At 43.2% G+C, this 25,142-nt stretch overlaps 1 protein-coding gene across 4 annotated transcripts in view; it reads right to left on the bottom strand.

The window, feature by feature from the left end:
* Positions 1–25,142, bottom strand: part of arhgef10 (Rho guanine nucleotide exchange factor (GEF) 10) — a 98,880-nt gene that overhangs the window by 56,697 nt on the left and 17,041 nt on the right. For 3 of the 4 annotated variants that reach the window (XM_055864460.1, XM_055864462.1, XM_055864461.1), the window contains 16 exons: positions 21,988–22,100; positions 14,530–14,949; positions 12,789–13,115; positions 11,888–11,924; positions 11,664–11,752; positions 11,183–11,239; positions 10,618–10,805; positions 9,748–9,864; positions 8,865–8,976; positions 8,474–8,664; positions 8,186–8,365; positions 7,612–7,728; positions 7,332–7,424; positions 6,850–7,020; positions 3,837–3,982; positions 3,166–3,350 (listed from right to left, as the gene is read on the bottom strand). In XM_055864460.1, the coding sequence (XP_055720435.1) occupies positions 3,166–3,350; positions 3,837–3,982; positions 6,850–7,020; positions 7,332–7,424; positions 7,612–7,728; positions 8,186–8,365; positions 8,474–8,664; positions 8,865–8,976; positions 9,748–9,864; positions 10,618–10,805; positions 11,183–11,239; positions 11,664–11,752; positions 11,888–11,924; positions 12,789–13,115; positions 14,530–14,949; positions 21,988–22,027 (2,470 nt within the window). In that variant the 5' untranslated portion in view covers positions 22,028–22,100. The remainder of the gene's footprint in view (positions 1–3,165; positions 3,351–3,836; positions 3,983–6,849; positions 7,021–7,331; positions 7,425–7,611; positions 7,729–8,185; positions 8,366–8,473; positions 8,665–8,864; positions 8,977–9,747; positions 9,865–10,617; positions 10,806–11,182; positions 11,240–11,663; positions 11,753–11,887; positions 11,925–12,788; positions 13,116–14,529; positions 14,950–21,987; positions 22,101–25,142) is intronic. The other variant, XM_055864463.1, reaches the window with a different exon arrangement.

Genomic DNA, 25,142 nt, shown 5'->3' with positions numbered 1-25,142 from the left:
CCATGATTGGTTAGTAACATAAGTGGGTCATGTAGTGCCTGTAGTGTTGATCTGAGCCCACAGAGCTGGCCAAGCAGGCTGCTAGATAATTACAGTAATCATCTAGAACGCATCAATATTTCAAAAGGGGGTGTTGAAGTATCATTAGCAGTAAGAGGAAATTAGAGGTTGATCGATTAATCGGAATGGCCGATTAATTAGGGCCGATTTCAAGTTTTCATAACAATCGGAAATCGGTATTTTTGGACACCGATTTGGCCGATAAAAATAATAATATATATATATATACACTGCTCAAAAAAATAAAGGGAACACTTAAACAACACAATGTAACTCCAAGTCAATCACACTTCTGTGAAATCAAACTGTCCCCTTAGGAAGCAACACTGATTGACAATAAATTTCACATGCTGTTGTGCAAATGGAATAGACAAAAGGTGGAAATTATAGGCAATTAGCAAGACACCCCCAATAAAGGAGTGATTCTGCAGGTGGTGACCACAGACCACTTCTCAGTTCCTATGCTTCCTGGCTGATGTTTTGGTCACTTTTGAATGCTGGCGGTGCGCTCACTCTAGTGGTAGCATGAGACGGAGTCTACAACCCACACAAGTGGCTCAGGTAGTGCAGCTCATCCAGGATGGCACATCAATGCGAGCTGTGGCAAGAAGGTTTGCTGTGTGTCAGCGTAGTGTCCAGAGCATGGAGGCGCTACCAGGAGACAGGCCAGTACATCAGGAGACGTGGAGGAGGCCGTAGGAGGGCAACAACCCAGCAGCAGGACCGCTACCTCCGCCTTTGTGCAAGGAGGTGCACTGCCAGAGCCCTGCAAAATGACCTCCAGCAGGCCACAAATGTGTATGTGTCAGCATATGGTCTCACAAGGGGTCTGAGGATCTCATCTCGGTACCTATTGGCAGTCAGGCTATATATATATATATATTTTTTTTTTACACCTTTATTTAACTAGGCAAGTCAGTTAAGAACAAATTCTTATTTTCAATGACGGCCTAGGAACAAACGGTGGGTTAACTGCCTTGTTCAGGGCCAGAACGACAGATTTTTACCTTGTCAGCTCGGGGATTCAATCTTGCAACCTTACGGTTAACTAGTCCAATGCTCTAACCACCTGCCTTACATTGCACTCCACGAGGAGCCTGCCTGTTACGCGAATGCATTAGAAGTCAAGGTAAGTTGCTAGCTAGCATTAAACTTATCTTATAAAAAACAATCAATCATAATCACTAGTTAACTACACATGGTTGATGATATTAGTAGTTTATCTAGCGTTTCCTGCGTTGCATATAATCGATACGGTGCGCATTCGCGAAAAAGGACTGTCGTTGCTCCAACGTGTACCTAACCATAAACATCAATGCCTTTCTTAAAATCAATACACAAGTATATATTTTTAAACATGCATATTTAGTTAATATTGCCTTCTAACATGAATTTCTTTTAACTAGGTAAATTGTGTCACTTGTCTTGCAACAGAGTCAGGGTATGTGCAGCAGTTTGGGCCGCCTGGCTCGTTGCGAACTGTGTGAAGAGTATTTCTTCCTAACAAAGACAGCCAACTTTGCCAAACGGGGGATGATTAAACAAAAGCGCATTTGCGGAAAAAAAGCACAATCGTTGCACGACTGTACCTAACCATAAACATCAATGCCTTTCTTAAAATCAATACACAGAAGTATATATTTTTAAACCTGAATATTTAGCTGAAATCCAGGTTAGCAGGCAATATTAACCAGGTGAAATTGTGTCACTTCTCTTGCGTTCATTGCACGCAGAGTCAGGGTATATGCAACAGTTTGAGCCGCCTCGGTCGTTGAGAACTAATTTGCCATTATGACATAACATTGAAGGTTGTGCAATGTAACAGGAATATTTAGACTTATGGATGCCACCCGTTAGATAAAATACGGAACTGTTCCATATTTCACTGAAAGAATAAACGTTTCGTTTTCGAAATAATCGTTTCCGGATTCGACCAGATTAATGACCAAAGGCTCGTATTTCCGTGTGTTTTTATGTTATAATTAAGTCTATGATTTGATAGAGCAGTCTGACTGAGCGATGGTAGGCAGCAGCAGGCTCGTACGCATTCATTCAAACAGCACTTTTGTGCGTTTTGCTCTTCGCAATGCTTCAAGAATTGAGCTGTTTATGACTTCAAGCCTATCAACTCCCGAGATTAGGCTGGTGTAACCGATGTGAAATGGCTAGCTAGTTAGCGGGATGCGCGCTAATAGCGTTTCAAATGTAACGATGCTTCGAGGGTGGCTGTTGTCGATGTGTTCCTGGTTTGAGCCCAGGTAGGGGCGAGGAGAGGGACGGAAGCTATACTGTTACACTGGCAATACTAAAGTGCCTCTAAGAACATCCAATAGTCAAAGGTATATGAAATACAAATGGTATAGAGAGAAATAGTCCTATAATAACTACAACTTCTTACCTGGGAATATTGAAGACTCATGTTAAAAGGAACCACCAGCTTTCATATGTTCTGAGCAAGGAACTTAAACGTTAGCTTTTTTACATGGCACATATTGCACTTTACCTTTCTTCTCCAACACTTTGTTTTTGCATTATTTAAACCAAATTGAACATGTTTCATTATTTATTTGAGGCTAAATTGATTTTATTGATGTATTATATTAAGTTAAAATAAGTGTTCATTCAGTATTGTTGTCATTATAAAAAATAAAAAAAGTTTCTACAAAATTGTCCGATTAATCGGTATCGGCTTTTTTTGGGTCCTCCAATAATCGGTATCGGCGTTGAAAAATCATAATCGGTCGACCTCTAGAGGAAATGGTATTGATTTTACACACAACAGAAAACAAGTTATTGCTCCCTGTACTGTATATGTAATGTACAGCCAACTGTGCACAGTAATGGCATGGTATTTCAATACAAGACCTTATATTCCCCTCTTTATGATTAGTTATGGGGTCATAAAGGAATGATTGCGTCATGGAATGGAAAAGCCAGAGTTTCAGACCTCCAGTCCAGACCTCCAAGTTAATAGCTAATCAAATATCAGGGTTCTGGGCCTTTGGGGCACTCTGTACACCCCCAAACCACACATCATATCTCATTTAATGTCACCCATTACGATAGAAATCAGGACCCAGAAAGACCCCTGTGAGTGGGACGTACTTGGCTTGGCGTTGACGACCACCTTCTCTCCAGAGTGGGGTTGGGGGGTGAAGCGGCTGTTGTCGCCCATGTCCTCACTGGAACCAAACTCTACCACGTCCACAAAGCTCAACGGGACACTCCACTTCAGCAGGAACTTCTGGCCCGGGGGGACGTTGCCACTACCACTGCCATCCACACTGCACCTGGATAGAGGAAGAGGAAACGGTGAAGTAGGCTGACATACAATAGGCTGAGGATTACTGATTTTCTTCACAGTGATCAATACAATTTTCCTCAATCAAGATTCAACTTGATCAAGAGTGTCTACATCACTCCTGTATGAGTTGGTGTAAACACAAATCAGGGTAAACTAAAGTTTAGAATAAATAAATAAGAGAATTCAATCAAAAGGTAGGCTAAATTATTTAACATTGCCAGGCATATGGTATGCTGTATTAAAGCTATGACTGTATTTCTTATAGCTCAAATATCTTCCTGCCAGAGCCAGTGGCCAGTGTGGTGAAGTGTTCTATGGACATACAGCAGTCACTAGTGTAATTACAGGGCACTCACTCAAACATAGGGAGCTGATCAGAATCATACCCAGAAAGGGTGCTCTGTCTGTGGATACAAATCCTGGCCAAGGTGGTTACCGTGTTTGTTACCGTGTTTGGTGCGTTGGGTCTTACCGGACGTTGGGCGTGGCACACATGAGCACGTCGTTGAGAAGAAAAAGGCGTCGCTCCTTGGTCTTGATGACCTCACCGCGGTCGTTGTAGACTGTCTCCACCATGTCGTCTGAGCGAATCAGGTAACGGCTGTCGTTGTTCAGGAGCTGGTGGGTAACGAAGGGAGACGCAGCGGTCAGAGGTCAGCTACAATGGATTTGACAATATTCCCGACGGTGAATTTAGGATTTATTGTAAATGCATGGTAATCGCCATGATTTATAAATACATTCTCTAGATATTGCAGGAAAGACATTTTTTAGATCTCAGTAGAACTTTTAAGTGTGGTCCTTGTCAAGGGTGACATGTATATTTAGTTAAAGTAGAATATACACATACTATTTTAAGCACATCCAGTTTACAGACAAGTGTGCATTTAGACACAGTAAATGCACTTGGCATCTATATTTATGAAGCTGTGTATGCTGCAATGCGGTGGCTGTTAGCTCTTGTGGGCAGACAAATAGACAAATAATTAGACAGTAGGGAATACTGATTTTATACCTTCCTCTGTTTCAGGCACTGAGCTATCTCATTATGTATGTATATATATATATATATATCTCCAGTTGAAGTCGGAAGTTTACATACTTAGGTTGGAGTCTTTAAAACTCGTTTTTCAACCACTCCACAAATTTCTTGTTAACAAACTATAGTTTTGGCAAGTCGGTTAGGACATCTACTTTGTGCATGGCACAAGTAAATTTTCCAACAGTTGTTTACAGACAGATTATTTCACTGTATCACAATTCCAGTGGTTCAGAAGTTTACATACACCAAGTTGACCGTGCCTTAAACAGCTTGGAAAATTCCAGAAAATGATGTCATGGCTTTAGAAAATTCTGATACACCTTCAATTGACTCAAATGATGTCAATTAGTCTATCTGTGGATGTATTTGAAGGCCTACCTTCAAACTCAGTGCCTATCATGGGAAAATCTAAAGAAATCAGCCAAGATCTCAGGAATAAAAATTGTAGACCTCCACGAGTCTGGTTCATCCTTGGGAGCAATTTCCAAACACCTGAAGATACCACGTTCATCTCTACAAACAATAGTACGCAAGTATAAACACCATGGGACCACGCATCCGTCATACCGCTCAGGAAGGAGACACGTTCTGTCTCCTAGAGATGAATGTACATTGGTGTCAAAAGTACAAATCCATCCCAGAACAACAGCAAAGGACCTTGTGAAGATGCTGGAGGAAACGGGTACAAAAGTATTTATATCCACAGTAAAATGAGTCCTATATCGAAATAACCTGAAAGGCCGCTCAGCAAGGAAGAAGCCACTGCTCCAAAACCGACATAAAAAAGCCAGATTACGGTTTGCAACTGCACACGGGTACAAAGATCATACTGTTTGGATTAATGTCCTCTGGTCTGACGAAACAAAAATAGAACTGTTTGGCCTTAATTACCGTCGTTGTGTTTGGAAGAAAACGGGGAGCCGAAGAACACCATCCCAACCGTATAGCATGGGGGTGGCAGCATCATGTTGTGGGGTTGCTTTGCTGCAGGAGGGACTGGTGCACTTCACAAAATAGATGGCATCATGAGGCAGGAAAATTATGTGGATATATTGAAGCAACATCAAGACATCAGTCAGGAAGTTAAAGCTTGGTCGCAAATGGGTCTTCCAAATGGACAATGACCCCAAGCATACTTCCAAAGTTGTGGCAAAATGGCTTAAGGACAACAAAGTCAAGGTATTGGAGTGGCCATCACAAAGCCCTGACCTCAATCCTATAGAAAAATGTGTGGGCAGAACTGAAAGAGCATGTGCGAGCAAGAAGGCCTACAAACCTGACTCAGTTACACCAGCTCTGTCAGGAGGAATGGGCCAAAATTCCCCCAACTTATTGTGGGAAGCTTGTGGAAGGCTACCCAAAACGTTTGACCTAAGTTAAACAATTTAAAGGCAATGCTACCAAATACTATTTGAGTGTATGTAAACTTCTGACCCACTGGGAATGTGATGAAAGTAATAAAAGCTGAAATAAATCATTCTCTCTACTATTATTCTGACATTTCACATTCTTTAAGTAAAGTGGTGATCCTAACCGACCTAAGACAGGGAATTTTTACGTGGATGAAATGTCAGGAATTGTGAAAAACTGCGTTTAAATGTATTTGGCTAAGGTGTATGTAAACTTCCGACTTCAACTGTATATGTGTATGTGGTAGTTGAAGTAAGTGAGGTACTGTAGGGCTTTGCTGTTGACGATCAGAGAGAGGAAAGGCCACAGTTCTATTCACTGTGAAGGGTTGACAGCCCTTCTCCTAACATGTATTTGATGAGCAACGGATTCTAAGAGAATATGGTTTTAAATCCACAGAGATGGACTGCTGGACTAATAAATTACATTTGGGTTTGATGTGTCCTTTTCTTTAAACCCTATAGAAAATGTGTGGCAGAACTGAAAAAGTGTGTGCGAGCAAGGAGGCCTACAAACCTGACTCAGTTACATCAGCTCTGTCAGAATAAATTGGCCGAAATTCACCCAACTTATTGTGGGAAGCTTGTGGAAGGCTACCTGAAACGTTTGTTAAACAATTTAAAGGCAATGCTACAAAATACAAGTTGAGTATATGTAAACTTCTGACCCACAGGGAATGTGATGAAAGAAATAAAAGCTGAAATAAATCACTCTACTATTTATGAAATTTCACATTCTTAAAATAAAGTGGTGATCTTAACTGACATAAGACAGGGAATTTTTACTCTGATTAAAATGTCAGGAATTGTGAATAACTGAGTTTAAATTTATTTGGCTAAGGTGTATGTAAACTTCCGACTTCAACTGTATATCAGATTTGTGGATAGATGGATTCTTAGATCGAGGCCTTGACTTTACGAACACCCCACACATTGTAATAAACAAAATCTGTTTAAAACACAAATCATCAAGCTATCGAGGACATACACTGAGACTCTATGGTCTGAACAAGATCAATGGTGTGTGTGTTTACCTTGTTGAGGTAGCGTTCGTTCATGGCCTTAGCTATGTGTCTGATCTCGCAGCGCTGGTCAGCGTCCCGCTTCTTCTCGTTGAGCTTCTCAGCCAGGGTTTCCAGCTCTGTCAGGGCCATCTGTAGGTGTAGCCTGTCACTGTGGCCTACTGGGGTGTTTTTCAACATGTCCTGCCATAAAGCGTGGAGAGATGACACATTCAGAGCATTACATAGCACAGATCACACCCAGAGCTTCTCTACAGTGGCATAGCATCGGTTGAAAACTATTCAGATTCCTTCAGACAACCATTGGGCTGTCTTAAAAAATGTGAAGTGCCCGGAGACCAGAAGCAGAAATACTTTCCCAAGAGTACACACACCACACAGTGTAGTGCATTTTTAACACAGATCTTTGTTTAGTGAGTATGTGGCTCCCTCTGCTGGTGAATCTATGCAATATTTTTCTGAGGGCACTGTGGACGATAGAGTGAAATCGATACCTGCAGCAGCAGAATGAACTGAGGGAATCTCTGGATGGGCTTCATCATGAGTCCGTAGAGAGTGACCCGGTCACTGCTGGTATCCTGACGATGCTGTGGAGAAGAAAGTAGGACAATCAATGATTACTGATTGATGCACTGCAGGACAATCCAATACACAACCACAAACTATTTTAGTTCAGTCTGTTAAGGGTAGAGCCAGAGATGCATATTCTGCACAGCTGTATTTTCAAAGGAGCATACTTTTTATTTATTTGAACAACAGTGCTCTCTGACTGACCTTGAGGAAGTCCAGGAAGCTGGGTTTGGAGGCACACGTCTTCCTGACCACCGCCATGGCCGTGCTGAAGTTGTTCACAAACTCACAGTAGGCGTCCAGCACCATGGACTTGGAGAACTGGGAACCAGATATGTAAAGAGAGACAGAGGGGGGAGAGAGCAAGCCATCAACACCTCATAGTCCAACATAATCATAGTCAGGAATGGAATCATCCTGGATCCTGGGCTCAAAATAAACTGTTAGCTAGAAACATCAGGGTGAAGCACTTCCTCCAAGAGCCCAGCGCAGCTGTGTGTATGTGCAGCGTCTGTGTGTGTAGGCATGGGACTAACTCCTTTACAATGAGGCAATTTGTAAAAACACTGAGTCATGGGAAACTTGCATTATAGCTTCAGTCAGTGTTATGCTAAATGGTGAAGCACAGTGCAGGACATACAATCTTTTCAATCCCACTAGTCTGGACCAATTGACCACTGTTAAATACTCTTCCAGCCTTTAATCTTAAAAGTAGAATATTAGGAATGGAATCCTTCCTATGTCCTGCAGCACAGGATTCACTTGCCCACCAACCCACCGAGGCAACAAAGACGTCCCCGATCATCTCCAGACTGTCCCACTCGGCCACGCGGCACGCCAGGGCGATCTGGAACAGGGCGTGGCACTGGAGAATCTCCCGGATACGATAGAACGTCATCTTCAGCTTCCTGTCGCTTAGCAACCTGGGCTCAATCTCTGAAAGTGGCTTTTCATATTGCTAATAAGAGAGAGAATAAGGATGATGAGGATGTGGATGGTGGGAACTCTTTTCCTTGAAGAAATCACTATAAAGTTACATGAAATGTATCAAGTGAAATTAACTTGCCTCTAAAATCCGCTTCAGTGCATCCAGATAGGTCTTCTCACTCTCTAATATGGAGCCCAGTATACACCTCCTCACCACCTGTTGTTGTGAGAGCCCCTCAGGGACGGGACTGAGCACTGGCTCCATGTTGAAGCATTCCACCTCGATGAAGAGCTCTGACTCCTCATCCTCAAAACAGGTCGACTTCCTCTCTGAGACACACAGGCGAGACGTGGTCAACTCAAAATCAGATCAGCATCACCCAGGAGGTTACTACACATTGTTAGTGGATGAATTCCCCTTTACAATGTTAAGTGCTTGCAATTCATCACAGATCCCAGATACACTAGTGTAATTAACTGGCTAATGTGCACAAAAAGGACCGAAGTCCATGTTCTGCTCTTACTCTTACCCTGACAGTGGGTTTTGGTCTTGATGAACGACCGTCCCCTTTTCACCGCTGCTTTGGTCTTCTCCAGGCCGTCTTTGGTCCCGTCTTTCGCTGCCTTCACCAGCTTTTGCATCTTCAGGTACATCAACAACAGTAAATAGCCCACCATCACAGTCAACATGATACTGAAGCTTTAAGGGAGGAGCCGTGTTAGGAGAAAAAGGGAAGATGGCAGATCACGTAAATACAGGAACAGGATATTTTGGGTAACTGGGTGGACCAAAGCAAGACAGCAACTGTGACAGCAGCTGAACTGAGTCAATCTGAACAAAAGGATTCTCACAAATGCATAAGGGCATGAAGAGACAAGTACTTGACTCTAAATAGGGAATGTGAGTAGTTTAGAGGCACTTTGATTAGCTAGGGTAGGGTCAAAGAAGATCTACCTAGACTGCTACTGTCTGCTGAAAAGTATACATTTGGAGTAGAACCATCTTTTTTCATAGATTTGTTTGAAAGTGTTCGGTATTATCATTATCCAATGAGTGGACAGAGATGACCAAGTACGCGCCTCCTGTCTAGGCCTACACACAACTCAGCTGCACTGGTGTCTCAGTCTGCTGTAGAACTTAAGGCATGTCACTAAAGGGGATGGATAGTTGCCACAACATCCACACAGTTAGTGGCACAGGGCGATGCACACAAACCCATGCAGATGCACAGGGGGATGTAGACAAACCCACCACCAGACATAAGAGCAGGATGAAGAGAAACCAGTTCAGAGTCAGTCGGTGAGAGACACAGTGAGGGAGGTCGGGGGTTAAGGATGCCGAGGAGGAACCCTAACCCTTGTCTAGCGGAGGGCAGGGTGACGACACACATCGACCAGTACGATGGCATTTACCTTCTGCTCGTGTTTCTGTTTAATCTGCTGCAGCTCTACCGTTCCCACTGTATTTGCCATAAGATCTTTCATCTTTTTCTCATAGTGTTCTTTCAAGCGTGTCAGATCTTGAGAAAGCTAAACGAAAGCAGAGCAATTTGAAGCGTTACCAGACCATCCCTTTGAAGGTGCTCAGCCAGAGAGGAGATCATGTCCTCACACCAACCCGCCCACTCTCACCTCAACTAAGGCCATGCCTCCTTACTCCTATTTTGTCTACCACCCCGGATACTCATCGTAACAGGGCCTATTTCTCCTAAAGAAGCCAAGCAGTCACTTTGTGCACCCAGCTGAGTAATAACCGTGGGGTTTCCCTGGCAAGACCTCTGGGCTGAAAAAACAAGCGGGCCATTCCCTTCAAACCAAATACACAAATGAACTGTATATCATCAGGAACAATAACATGTGCAGCCAGAAGGCAAGAATAAGCCCATGGTGTATTTACATTAGCTCAAGTAGTAATCATTTGAAATATGCTTGACTCTCCTGTTTAACTGGATATGATCTTTTAGATATTCATTGTGTCTCTACTTCCTCATCTGTTCAAGATGCCGATATAAAACTACACTTCTTTAGCTTCTCTCTTTGTGGTGTCCATCTGCACCTTGTACACCTCCTGGTGAATGAAGATAATACACAGAACCTTCCTATTCTCTCTCAATCTTCTACTCCCTATAGAATATGGCCCTTTAGTATATTACTGTATATTCCCCCTACTGTCCTCAATTTCTTGTACCCAAATTCCAACTCCTCACCCCCTCTCCACCCTTCTCCCTCCACAGACAGACAGGTCTGCAGACAGCGGGAGGGTAAGGTGCTTAGTTTACATACATGGGTGGTCTTGCTCTGCGGTGGCTTCCCTCTCATGAAGGCATCAGGCAGGCCGTTCTCCCCGTGGCCCTCTCCGTCACTCTGCTCGTCGTAGCTCTCAAACTCGCTGGAGCTCCAACCGATGTCTAGGGAGCTGCCACAGCCCTCCTCCCCAAACTCCACATCGTCATAGATCATCTCATCTGGCTCTGGGGCGGGGGGTGGGGGGGGGAAAGGGTTAAAACCAAGGGGGACAGCATAAAAATCCGGGTGAAATATATTAAACTGCCATGTTTCACTTTGTGTTCATGTACAGTAAGTTAGCATGATCATAATCAGATCAAAAGCCCTTGGCACGAATAACAAATTCTATATGGCAGTTCTAGGGCATCAACTGAACATAGCCTAACCCAGTTTGATTAAGGGCACATGACATTAATCTGATGAATAATTCCAGCACATTATGTTTTAGAAATGCAAAAGAGTTAAAAAGACTATGCAGAGGTACTCAGACACTGTGGCAAAAGGGCAATGACAGTACAATGAAAGAAGGATAAAAGGAGCACAGAAAGAATGCTGCACTAACCTGTAGTTGAATCAGAGTTCTCTCTGGGCACGTCATCATAAATTACTTCATCTGGATCTAAATGACAAAGCAACCATGTTCCAATGAATTAAAGGTCTCAACGTGCAACAAATCTTCCCACAACGGACAAAATACAGTTTCAGGGAACTGAGGAGAGGCAAGACCACACAAGGGCCGGGTTCCTCAAAAGGAGCTAGAGGAAGGAAGTGTCTGGCGTTTCATTTGAAAAAAAGAAAAGACAGAATCCTGAAAACTGCATAATCATGCATTGTGCATGGGACTTTGTGGTGGACTCACATCCTCACAGAATGCTCTGAAAACCTTAATGCCCGTCCTGTGGTGTTCTAAGCAGGCCAAAAAGTATGCATCATTGTTACCACAATTCTGTAGTAAATACTAGGTAAACACAAACAGGACAGAAAATGGCAGGAAATGACATATTTCTCATTGGTAGCTAAATGAGAAGAGAATGAGTGCTCACTATCCATCCAGGCTGTGTTTGCAGGGTCCGACACCCATTTGGACAAAGCATCCTCCTCCCTGATGGCAGGATACTCTTCACTGAAGACACTTGAATGAAAAGAGAAATTATAACCATCTGCTATTCCAATGCAAATAACCAAGATGCCACAATCACAAATTCTAGCAGATCAACTAGATGACATGAAGCAGATCAGTGAAGAGCCTGACAGGAGAGTCACTCACCTGTCTACAGAAGTGTTGCATGTCCCCACCACAGTAACTGAAGGGAGAGAGCGAGAGAGACAACAGTAATGAACTTGGACTACTTCAATAAATAAAAACATGACCTAAAATGTGCAGTTTGCAATAAACCTTATGTACCACCAGGGGGCAGCCATCACTGAAACTAAACTTGTATTAAAGAGCTATAAAGATACTTCAGAATGCATTGCTCATTCTAAAAACTGCAATGAACTGCTATAATATTTTAACGATAGGCCTACGTTTCAGAATTTTTCCTACAGAACAACCTTACAGTATATTGGAACAATCAATCAATGTATTGGCATTTTAACTCCAGAATATATCCTTTAAAATACTTTTATAAAACACTCGAAATGTCTTTGCATTTTTCACAGGAGTGACTCTGTGATATGTTGGCTAGCTTAAATTACACTGCAATTTTCCCCCCCAGACTGGCCAAGCCACAAATTTGAAAAGTACTACTGTGACATTGAGAGAAAACAGGAAAATCCTCAACGCCAACACAGAATTTAGTGGCCGGCTAAATTTAGCCCCCACTTCCTTGTGGCAAGGCTTTAGAAAAAAAGGAATGTGACTGAGAAAGCAGAGGAAAAATGAGTTGGGAGTACAGAGCATGCAGGTGCCATAGACTCTCATCTCAAAGTCAGTAGGGGAGAGGACGGGGGAATTCCTCCATAGGAAAAGGAAGTCAAAGTTTGAACAGTCATGCCCACCACATTATTCAGTGCTCGGTTCATTGTAGAAACAATCTATAAAATACAATACATCATGATATTCTGAAGTTCGCGGCATGAATGCAGAACAGAGTAGAAAGAATAGAAGAGGAACGTCTGTTCAAATCCTTCTACAAGTTTCCACTCTGGGTGGGTTCTTCCTTTACCGTCCTCGTCCACAGAGAAGTGTCGGATGATGATGGGCGTGGTGTAGGCTGGCGTGATGAGGGGCACGCCAGAGGGGGTGGCGTATCCACAGGGCACAGGCACAGAGTAACCCGGGGGGACACAGGGGGGACTGGTAGGGAAAACATCCTGTCCCTCCCCCTCTCCTCCCACCCTCTCAACCGGTGAGGAAGGGGCAAGCCCATGCTGCTGCTCCAGCTGCTGTAGTTGGACGGGGGTGATGTCAATCACAGAGTAGGGGTTGACTTTCTTCTGGGAGGTGGTCCTGGGGTTGGCTGGGGGAGGGTCATCGCTGGACACTTCCTTATCTACAATGGAAATGTAATACAGTCTGTTAGCCCCAAATGAGCCCCATCAATACAACACAGCTACAGCTGCAGGATGCTTTAAATGTGCTCCAACTAGTTTGGTACTGGATTACTTTGCAGTGCCGAAATACTTAAAAAGGTAGTGCCATAACATTTCATAAGAGCAATTTGGTTAAGTGAATAAGATCATTGGAGAACACTGACTGATTTACAGCAAATTTCTTAATACTCCAATCTGCTTGGCTCAGACAGAGAGACAGCTGTGTGTTTACGGTCCCACAGCAGAGAGAGAGAGGCCTCATCTCAGGCCCTGGAGTCAAAAGAGATAAATAACCCACTAGAACACACTACAGGTAGATAGTCTAGTGGTTAAGAGTGTTGGTCCAGTAACCAAGAGGTTACTGGTTTGAATCCCCGAGCCGGCAAGGTTGCGAAATATGCTGCTTTGCCCTTGAGCAAGGTAGTTAACCCCCAACAACTGATCCCTGGGTGCCAATGATGTTGATTAAGGCAGCCCCCCGCGCCTCTCTGATTCAGAGGGGTTAACTTAAATGCAGAAGACACATTTCAGTTGTGCAACTGACTAGGTTTCCCCTCTTTCATTCCAGGCATAACCCTATTGGGTTACATGTAGAACTTTTTCCCCAGAAGCTTCTACATGGAACCCAAACGGGTTGACCAATCGGGACAGCCGAAAAACCTTTTTGGAACCCTTTTGTCCTAAGAGTGTACATATAGATATGCTGAAGGGCAAACACTACTGAACAGCCAATGGAGAGGGGCCTGGACTATCAATTGGACTGGGCTGTAAGTGTCAGAGGGGGAGAGACATAGGAACTTGGGCTATGACTGCTAGAGAGGGACAAGAGCATGGAATGTGTGTGTTAGCAAGAGGATGAGCTAGAGAGCAGTAGTATCCTGCTGGTGTCAAACTGTGTGTGGGTCCTTTGTAACTCAGTTGGTAGAGAGAGCATAGTGCTTGTAACGCCAGCGTAGTGTGTTCGATTCCCGGGACCACCCATACGTAAAAATGAATCCGCGCATGACTGTAAGTCGCTTTAGATAAAGAGTCTTCTAAATGGCATATATTCTTTTAATGAATTCCAGGAGTCACCCTGCACCATGCAGCCAGCGACACCAGGTGTCAGGAGAGACTGGCGGTGCTATTGTCTATCCCTGCCTGACATGGAGCATGTGCCAGAATGAGGTTATATAACATGTGGAGGCAATAGTCACAACATGCGCTGATGGATTGCATGACACGCTCTACTGTACAGGACCCACTGAGTGTGGAGCGATGATATGCTCCTGGAGGTACATTATTTGTGTATATTTGGACTACGGTGAGACAAGAGAGCCCATCTTCAGATCTCCAGGTGCTAAAGAGGAACACTGAACAGTTGTTTCCACTGACCAACAGAGTCTGTTCCTACAGGAGAGGAGTCCTCTGAAGGTGGAGGAGGGGGTAGGTCACTGTCTGTGTCAGCTGGGACTAGGACTACTGAAGCCTCTTCCCCTTCTGCTGCAGCCACAACTGCTGTGTCTGTTGTGGCCATGGTAGCTGGAAGTGATGCGGCAACTGTAGCAGTAGTTGTGTCCACAGTCGCTGTCGCTGCTGGGGGGTCTGGGTTTGAGGGCTGCCCCTCTAGGTGGGTTTCAGAGTCTGCTCCTTCTGGTTCTGGGTGGGGGGCCACACCATTGGTCTGGGCCCCGTAGTCAGGGGCCAGAGGGGCAGGGGGCGGCCGGTCTGCCTCAGGGACCTCATCCCCACTGTCGTCAAATTCAAACTGCTCCCCCTCTTCTTCATCCGCATAAGGCACATCGTCCGCCAACACTAAGCACAGAGAGGAGAGAGGGAGAGTTAGATTAACACAGCTAACGTATACAGTGCCTTCAGAAAGTATTGATACCCCTGGACTTTTTCCACATTTTGTTGTTACAAAGTGGGATTAAAATGGACAAAAAAAACATTTACGATCTCCACAAAATACTCTGTACTATTAATACAAAATTAGAACACTAATAGAATCTTGATTAGATACATTTTCAACCCCTTGAGTCAATACATGTTAGAATCACCTTCGGCAGCAATTACAGTTGTGAGTCTTTCTGCGTAAGTCTAAGAGCTTTGCACACCAGGATTGTGCAACATTTGCTCATTTATTATTTTAAACATTTTTCACGCTCTGTCAAATTGGCTGTTGATCATTGCTAGACAACCATTTCAGGCCTTGCCATAGTTTTTACTTAAATCTGCTTGAAAATCTAACTCGCCCACTCAAGAGCATTCACTGTCTTCTTGGTAAGCAACTCCTGTTTAGATTTAGCCTTGTGTTTTATGTTATTGTCCTGGTGAAAGGTGAATTAAAATCTCCCAGGTTTTCCTCTAGGATTTTGCCTGTGGTTGGTTCCATTCCGTTTCTTTTGTATCCTGAAAAACTGTCCAGTCCGATTACAAGCATACCCATAACATGATGCAGCCACCACTTCGCTTGAAAATATGGAGAGTTACTTTAGCAAAACATATTTTGCAGTATTACTTTAGCACCTTGTTGAAAACAGAATGCATGTTTTGGAATTCTTGTGTGTGGGGGGTACAGAGACGAGGTAGTCATTCAAGTCATGTTAAAATGATTATTTCACACAGAGTGAGTACACGCAATTTTTTATGGTGACCTGTTAAGCACATCTTTACTCCTTGACTTGTTAAGGTTTGCCATTAAAGAGGGGTTTAGTGCTTAATGACTGAAGACATTTTAGATTTATTTTTAATTAATTTGAAAGCATTTTGAAAATTTCAGGCTGTAACAACAAAATGTGGAAAAAGAGTGAGAGAACATGAGACACATGGAAGTAGAACAATTTAAGTTTAATAATTACGCTCAAAGAGCATCACAAGCTCAAAACATAGTACCAAGTTAAATATAAATCACTCCACCAAATGCAGGTTTGTAATTAGCAAAAGGGTGGGTCTATGTTTTCAATATAACTCTGATTTTATTTTTGTATATAATTTAGCCAAACTCATTCAATAAAAAACAAAATAGGAAGTTTAATATAATCACTCCAATTCAATCAAAACGTAATGTAAGACAACTACTAGTACTTGCATTAATGTTGACAGCAAATTATTAATTTATTTAATGAACTAACGTTTGGGTATTGATCCAAAAGCACATCAGATATCAGCCTAAAATAAGCCCTGCAAGTTAAAGTTGAACATGGAACATTATGGGAACGTTATAGGGATGTTATGGGAACATTAGAGGTTGTGCACAATATTTAAAAAGGTCTTGCTAAAACAAACTAATGACAGAGTAAAAAAATGTACCTGCTACTTCCTGTTCAAAGCAACCAATGACTAACTGACACACAGGAGTCAAATTGTCTTCCCACAATGCAATTAGGCAAACAGGAAACAGAGTTGTCACACCCCCAGTGACCAGGAAAACCACCGTCTTTCCCATCTCAACAGTCCAAAATGGCTTCCTCTCCTTTCAGATCGGTGTGGATGAAGAAATGGAAATGAGGAACGGAAGTCACTTTATACTATTGAGATGTAGCACTTGTGTTCCAGAACGGGCCTAGGCATCCCTGTATGAATAGGGCCCGACCCAGCTACAATAGTATGAGGGTGTACTGTAGGCCGTCATTGTAAATAAAAAGGTGTTCTAAACCGACTTGCCCAGTTAAATAAAACTGAAGGAATGCAGTCTAAAAAACACTATGGAGAGGTGGCTTTCTCTCTCTAACCTAAACTGCTGAGGGTGTATATGGAATATTAATGTCATTGTCATCCTCATTCAGAGGACTACTCTTAAAGTGACATGGTGTTTCGGGTTAGGGGCAACCTGCTCTCTCTATACAGTTTGTTGTTCTTTTCACTGCTAAGGTATAGGAGGTTCCATTGGGAGGGTTGTGTGTTGGGTTAGTCACAGGAGGTTTGTTCAACTGAACATGTGACAGATTGAGGACACTGACTGACACCATTGTAAGGCGTAGAAGAAGAAAGAAATAAAATGCTCAAATGAAATCTCGACAGGCATTGAGAGCACATCTCTGGTACTTTCTGACAGCAGACGGGAGAGGACCTGCCATACTGAACAAAGGAGGTGAAGTAGGACAGATAAAGAGGAAGGGGTGTAAGGAAGGGGTGTAAGGAAGGGGTGTAAAGGGTTGATGAAAAGGTGGTAAGGTGTGACGAGAAAAAGACATAACATCAAAATGCCTGCCGGAATGCTGGCAAAGGATTCACAGAAGGTGACATAACTCATATGGTGGAATAGAGGAAAGGAATGCTCTGTATTCAGCCCATTCCAACTTCCCTTTCTCTCTAAGTCCATGGACTTCCTATTGGATCCAGAGTCCTATACCACAGTTCCCCTATGGGAGGCGGTAGCTCCAGTTTAGGAGGTCACAACCCCATCTGAAACTGCTACTTCACCTCCCTGGTCCGGGCTGAGTTTCTAACAAACTGGCACGCCTCTGCTCTTAAACATACCACAGATTCCTCATGTGACTCAGTCCCAGTACAAACACTACTGTCCTATCAGGATTCAGGCTTCCCCATGACTAGATTAACCTACAAGGTGAACTCTCATATCCTGACTGTTCCTACTAACAAAGTGTGAAAAATGTCTGGCCCAATTTCCTGAATGACCAAATCAGAGGTTACAACTCTTCATTTCCCGCTTCGCATTTTTTATGAGAAGATTTTCTACTCAGCTTTCTCAGTATTGGCCTCTACCTTTTCTTCTTGACCCTCATTTATATCCGATATGTTTCCTGTCCTGGCTAAGTACTTCCTGTCTGACACCGAGCTGACGTTTATACAGCCGTTACAACAAACACTGGTTAACATAAACTTAGCCTGAGGCTGAATAAGTAAGGTTCGAGGTTAGGCCCACTAACCATCAACCGCATCACTTACACAACTCGTTAGCTTCTTTGGGCTTGGGGGCAGTATTTTGACATCTGGATGACAAGCGTGCCCAAAGTAAACTGCCTGTTACTCAGGCCCAGAAGCTAGGATATGCATATAATTGGTAGATTTGGATAGCAAACACAAAAGTTTCCAAAACTGTTAAAATAATGTCTGTGTATAACAGAACTGATATGGCAGGCGAAAACCTGAGGAAAATCCATCCAGGAAGCGGGATTTTCTTTGATGTGGGTGGTTTTCAATTGAATGCCTATTGAGTATCTAATGGGTTAGGACCCAGATTGCAGTTCCTATGGCTTCCACTAGATGTCAGTCTTTAGACATTGTTTCAGGCTTGGTTTCTGAAAAATGAAGAAGAATGAGACCTTTCTGTCAGTGGACTGTAGAATCATGCAGTGCTGGTTTGCGCGTGTGACCGATTGCGCGCCCTTCGTTGTTTTTCCTTTCTATTGAATACGCTATTGTCCGGTTGAAATATCGATTATTTAGACAATTGACAACCTGAGGATTAATTATAAACATCGTTTGACATGTTTCAACGAACATTACCGGTACTATTAGGATGTATTCGTCTGCATGTTTTGACAGCCTTTGAGCCAGTGGATTACTGAACAAAACGGAGATCTTGGGATATAGAGGGACTTTATCGAACAAAACAAACATCCTGTTTGTCCTCAGATAATTGCATGGTATGCTTTTGTCGTAAAGCCTTTTTGAAATCTGACAAAGCGGCTGGATTAACAAGAAGTTAATCTTTAAGCCGATGTATAACACTTGTATTTTTATGAATGTTTAATATGATTATATCTGTATTTTGAATTTGCCGCTCTGCAATTTCACCGGATGTTCTTGAGGTGGGTCGATAGCGGCACGCCTGCGCCAAAAAGAATAGTTACTAACCCCGCAGGACTAAACTACCTGTTTAATAAGTCATTCCCCAAAGTGGTTCTGATACATAGTACACAGACCAACGTCTCAGAGACCCAAAAGCTTTGAAGTTCCACAGCACGATGACCACTAGTCTAAATCACAATTTAGATTGACAGATAGTGTCAAAGACCTCAGTTTGGTGTTATGACAATGGCCCATGACTAACACTATGGGCTCTGTGACCCCTGACCTTTATGCACACCCCGAAACTAAACTTCAGTGAAAGCGTTAGAGCAAAACATTAGGAGAGAAAAGCTGGAAAGAGAAGTAAATCAGCCGTTTCCATCCGTGGTAATGAACAGCTGTGTTGGACCAGTTAGACAGATAAGGAAAAGCTAGCCGCTGCTTAAGAGGTCTATATCACTGCTGAGCCATGGGATGAATATTCATTCTAACATTCTTCATGTCTACTCTCTGAAGCATAGGCAGGGCCAAGTAAAGCAGAGCTGGATGTGATGTAAGAGGGATTGTATTAAAACTTGAACAGATGATTCACATCAATTGCCCATTCAATAATTTGGTCGCAATCGAGTGTGGATGATGAAGCTAAAGACAGTTGGCTCTGTGAGAATGTGCGTGCCTGCAGTCTTCTCAATGGGCTCTAGTCAGCACACACACTAGGCCTGTCCCCAGCACCCATTGTTCATTCATAACCACAATATGGATTCTGTTCCTGTGCCTCCCCTCCTCTCCCGTCTGCCACAATGCTCTGCTCAATGAGTCATTGGCTTACGATGTGCTCCAGCATCGCCACGGCAACAATGCAACTGGCTGCCCAGAGGGATTTATCTGGCCTGTTCCTTTCCGAGGGGTGTGTGTGTGTGTGTGTGTGTGTGTGTGTGTGTGTGTGTGTGTGTGTGTGTGTGTGTGTGTCTGATGCTGCAGTATTCAGCCCGAGCTCGGATACTGACGCACATTGTCTGCTCTTCGCAGTCGTGGCACATTTCTCCTCCTCCTCCTCACTCCTTCGTTCCGTGGCCCACGAGCAACAGAGCAGCGGAGGAGGAGAGGAATGTGTTGTTTGCACACTCTGCTCACACTGTCCATCCTGAAAGGCACTCTGGGAGCTGAGCTGACCATCAGTGTGTCCACCAAAACAGACGTTTCAAACCAGTTACTTCATCAACACGACCAGAATAAATCCATAGAATTCCTAGATGGCCGACACCATGAGCTGAAACACCCTTTGGAGACCTGTTAGTTAATGTTGCTAAAACATTACAATACAGACTGCACTTGCTGTTACAAAAAAAAAGAAGAAAAAAAGATACCATCTCAGGACAATGAGCTACATCCACCACTACGGGATCTAAAGCATGTGGACACCTGCTCGTCGAACATCTCATCCCAAAATGAATATGCTGTTATAGGCTTTCCACTAGATGTTGGGACATTCTAAGCAAGTCCCCGCAGCATACAGCCACAAGAGCATTCAGGTGTTGGGCACTGATGTTGGGTGATTAGGCCTGGCTCGCAGTCGGCGTTCAATATTCATCGGAAGGTGTTCGACGTGGTTGAGGTCAGGGCTGTGCAGGCCAGTCAAGTTCTTCCATACCAATCTCGACAAAACATTTCTGTATGAATCTCGCTTTGTGCAAGGGGGCATTGTCATGCTGAAACAGGAAAGGGCCTTCCCCAAACTGTTGCCACAAAGTTGGATGTACAGAATCATTTGGAATGTCATTGTCTGCAGTAGTGTTAAGATTTCCCTTCACTGGAACTCAGGGGCCCATGCAGAACGTGAAAAACAGCTCAAGACCATTATTCCTCCTCCACCAAACGTTACAGTTGGCACTACGCATTGGGGCACTACCAAACCCAGATTCGTCTATCGGACTGCCAGATGGTGGATGATGGTGAAGCGTGAATCATCACTCCAGAGAACGCGTTTCCACTGCTCCAGAGTCCAACGGCGGCAAGCTTTACACCTGCGCTTGGTATTGCGCATGGTGATCTTAGACTAGTGTGCGGCTGCTCGGCCATGGAAACCCATTTCCTGAAGCTCCCAACGAACAGTTATTGTGCTGAAGTTGCTTCCAGGGGCTGTGAGTGTTTCAACAGAGGACAGACGATTTTTCGGCAATCGGCGGTCCCATTCTGTGAGCTTGTGTGGCCTACCACTTCACAGCTGAGGCTTTGTTGCTCCTAGGTGTTTCCACTTCACAATAACAGCACTTACAGTTGATCAGGGCAGCTGTAGCAGGGCCGACATTTGACGAACTGACTAGTTGTAAAGGTGGCATCCCATGAAGTCAGAGCACATCAGTAAGGCCATTCTACTGCCAATGTTTGTCTATGGAGATTGCATGGCTGTGTGCAAGATTTTATACACCTGTCAGCAATGGGTGTTGCTGAAATAGCCGAATCCACTAATTTGAAGGAGTGTCCACACACAAAAGTGTGTGTATATATACATATACATATACATATACATGTATATACATATGTATATATACACATATACACACATACACACATACACACATACACACATACACACATACACACATACACACATACACACATACACACATACACACATACACACATACACACATACACACATACACACATACACACATACACACATACACACATACACACATACACACATACACACATACACACATACACACATACACACATACACACATACACACATACACACATACACACATACACACATACACACATACACACATACACACATACACACATACACACATACACACATACACACATACACACATACACACATACACACATACACACATACACACATACACACATACACACATACATACATACATACATACATACATACATACATATATACATATATACATATATACATATATATATATATATATATATAGTAGCTGTCGACAGGTCTGGGTAGCAGCATGTGTTCTCATTGGCTACGGGGGGATTTAGATGTGCTGGGAGAGATTGAGTCAGAGAGAGAGGGGAAGAGAGGAGGAGGATGTTGGCATTACTTACTTTCAGGAGGTGGGGGAGGGAAGTCTTCCACAATGTCCATACTGGGTGCTGTTTTATGGGCAGACAGGTTCACTCAGCAGCCTGGTGGTAGTCCTCTACACCCACACATTCCCCTGGAGGAAACAGACATATGGAATGTTAAAATAGCGTGCTATGATACTGTCCACTTATTCAATTAGCCGAATGTTCCCGTGCATCATCTGCAGCAGTTTTTCCCGAGCTATATGGCCAAGTTACAGCCTAACTAGACTTTTGCCTGGTAAGGTCACATGGTATACATGAACAGGAGTATTAATACATGGAAAAAAAGTCAAAAGATGGCATGTAATATGATATACACTTATGAAAGTAGCTTAGCACTGATACATCATTACTGTGGCATTTGGCACTGCATTACCCACAGCCGATGGCAAACCAACCAACCTCACTCTGTTAATTCCATGTTAGTCACACCAAGGGTAGGGGAGCATTGTGGTCTTGGCTCTTTTGTCTGAGCATCTAATGCAGACAAAATTAAAAACAACATCAAGATACAAAACGTCCTCTCGCCCCACGTGTTAATGTGTAAACAAACAGTTAATATGATGTGTGTGTGTGTGTCAGAGCAGGGTTATTGTATCCGCTGACACCATTACGGTCAGTGACTGTGTAAGTAAACATGGTGGAGCTGGAAGCTTCACACCATGGGAATGGAGAAGGAAAACCCTGGGAGTTAATCATTACCAGTGTGCGCGCATGTGTGTGTGTTCAATATCGCGTCAGTCAGGCGTCAACGCTGCACAAGCACTTTGTAACCTGTTGATTGATTTAGAGTGAGTCAGTAATCTCCTACTGTAGCTTTAACTCCCTCTGATCACGCATGTCCTTATTTTCCAAATAACCAGGAAGAAGAGGTTAACAGCTACGAGGTTCAACTCTACTGAACATCTGATAACAGCTGTCCAAATTGGGATGTCTAAATTTAGCAGTTGTTTTCATTGTTTGAAAGCCAGATTTCACCAAGAAACTTCTAGGCTAATTTAGTCTAAAAATAAGTTATGTTATCAAATCAAGATGTTCAGTAGAATTTAATTCAATATAGTTCACTAATTCTAGCTCAAAATGATTTCCTAATAAACTTCTGCATGTACAGTACTATAAGCCTATCACTTTTACACATTACAGCATTTCTTATCTCAATACCTTATAACCTGTAAAAGGTCTAACACGGCGGGGCACAGGGTAGTGACAGGTATGCAAGTCAGAGGTCAAGGTGAGGGTGGGGTTAACCGAGGGCTCACTTTTCGCTGGGGGGGGGGGGGGGGGGGGGAGAATAACAATGCAATGCATGCTAAAACAGGAAACACACAGACCTGCACAGACATGAGACCAGAGAGAGAGAGCGCATTCTTCCACTGCCTAACATTTTGTTAAATAGATGATTGGACACATGGATGACTCCAACAAAATAAGCTTCAAGTTTAGGTTGGAAAGTAGGTCAAGTCTTTCTGTAATTGCCTACTTCCTTCAAAAGAGACTAAAATGTCAAACTATCCTCAAGGGTGGATGATATAGCAATGATGTCATTCCATAGAATAAGAGGACCCTTGCAGAGTTCTAGTGTGTTCCATACTATTCAGAGATTCTGCTCTCTAATTAAATTCACACCATAATACGACAAGCTTACAGTACAAGCATCTGTGAATAAGACTGCTCCATTCCAATGCTGCCAACAAGAGCCAAAATATATACCACTTAGAGACTCAAAGCTTGTTTTGTCTCGCTCCCCTGCGTCTTTGTCCCCACCCAGACAGCAGAGGGTGTGAACAAAGCACACGGGACCAGTGTTTTCTTCTGTATTGTATGTCTAAGAGACAGTTAGGTAGAAAATGTTTTTCCTGGACACAAAATACTTTATAACTGCTCAAAGTTATAGCTAGACATTTGACTAACCGGACAGATTTAGACAAGGATAAAAAGTCCTAAAAGGATGGGATACACCCTTAACATGACTGATAAAATGATTCATCATCGCTATCCTCAGGACTACTGTATGAGTTGGGATTGTGACAAGGGAAGGGAGGGAGAGCTAGAGGGGGTGAAGAGGAAATACAGCAATCAGGTGTGTTCATCCTCTGGGCTTCCTAAAGAGGAAAGAGAAACATCCCTTTCTGACAGATATTTCCTAAATGAAATACCTTTAATATGGTTATTATCATGGGCCATGTCTTAGATTTGATAAATGTGACATTTAAATGTAACCTATTGTCTCACTTTTACAGAAGACCTTAAATTCAGGTTACTGTAAACAACAGTCTTGAGTCCAGACAGACAACCTTTCCGGAGATTCCTCCATTTACCTTCTGTTGACTCCTACATTTCCTAAGCAGCACTTTTACTTGCTCGGTGGGGAAACAAGACGCACCTCGGTTAAATTACATCCTGTGTGGCCTGTGGCATCGAGGCCGTAATCCCTGGGACCACTTGGCCCACCATAGATTGGGGGGGGGGGGGGGGGTCCTCTCACATACAGTACCAGTCAAAAGTTGACACACCTACTCATTCGAGGGTCTTTATTTTTACTATTTTCTACATTGTAGAATAATAGTGAAGACCTCAAACTATGAAAAAACGCATATGTAATCATGTAGTAACCAAAAAAGAAAGTGTTAAAATCTATTCTAAAAATATATATTTTAGATTCTTTAAAGTAGCCACCATTTGCCTTGATGACAGCTTTCTTGGCATTCTCTCAACCAGTTGCATGAGGTAGTCACCTGGAATGCATTTCAATTAAAAGGTGTGCCTTGTTAAAAGTTAATTTGTGCAATTTATTTGCTTCGTTTAAGCAAATGGCAAGAACAGCTCAAATAAGCAAAGAGAAACAACAGTCCGTCATTACTTTAAGACATGAAGGTCAGTCAATCCGGAAAATGTCAAGAACTTTGAACGTTTCTTCAAGTGCAGTCACAAAAACCATCAAGCGCAACGATGAAAATGGCTCTCATGAGGTCCGCCACAGGAAAGGAAGACCCAGAGTTACCTCTGCTGCAGAAGATACATTCATTAGAGTTACCAGCCTCAGAAATTGCAGCCCAAATAAATGCTTCAGAGTTCAAGTAACAGACACATCAACAGTTCAGAGGAGACTGCGCAAAATCAGGCCTTCATGGTTG

This window comes from Salvelinus fontinalis, chromosome 16 (assembly GCF_029448725.1).
Source record: "Salvelinus fontinalis isolate EN_2023a chromosome 16, ASM2944872v1, whole genome shotgun sequence".
NCBI classification, from domain to species: Eukaryota; Metazoa; Chordata; class Actinopteri; order Salmoniformes; family Salmonidae; genus Salvelinus; species Salvelinus fontinalis.
The sequence above is the reverse complement of the archived record's forward strand: the minus strand, read 5'-3'. Positions and strand labels throughout refer to the sequence as shown.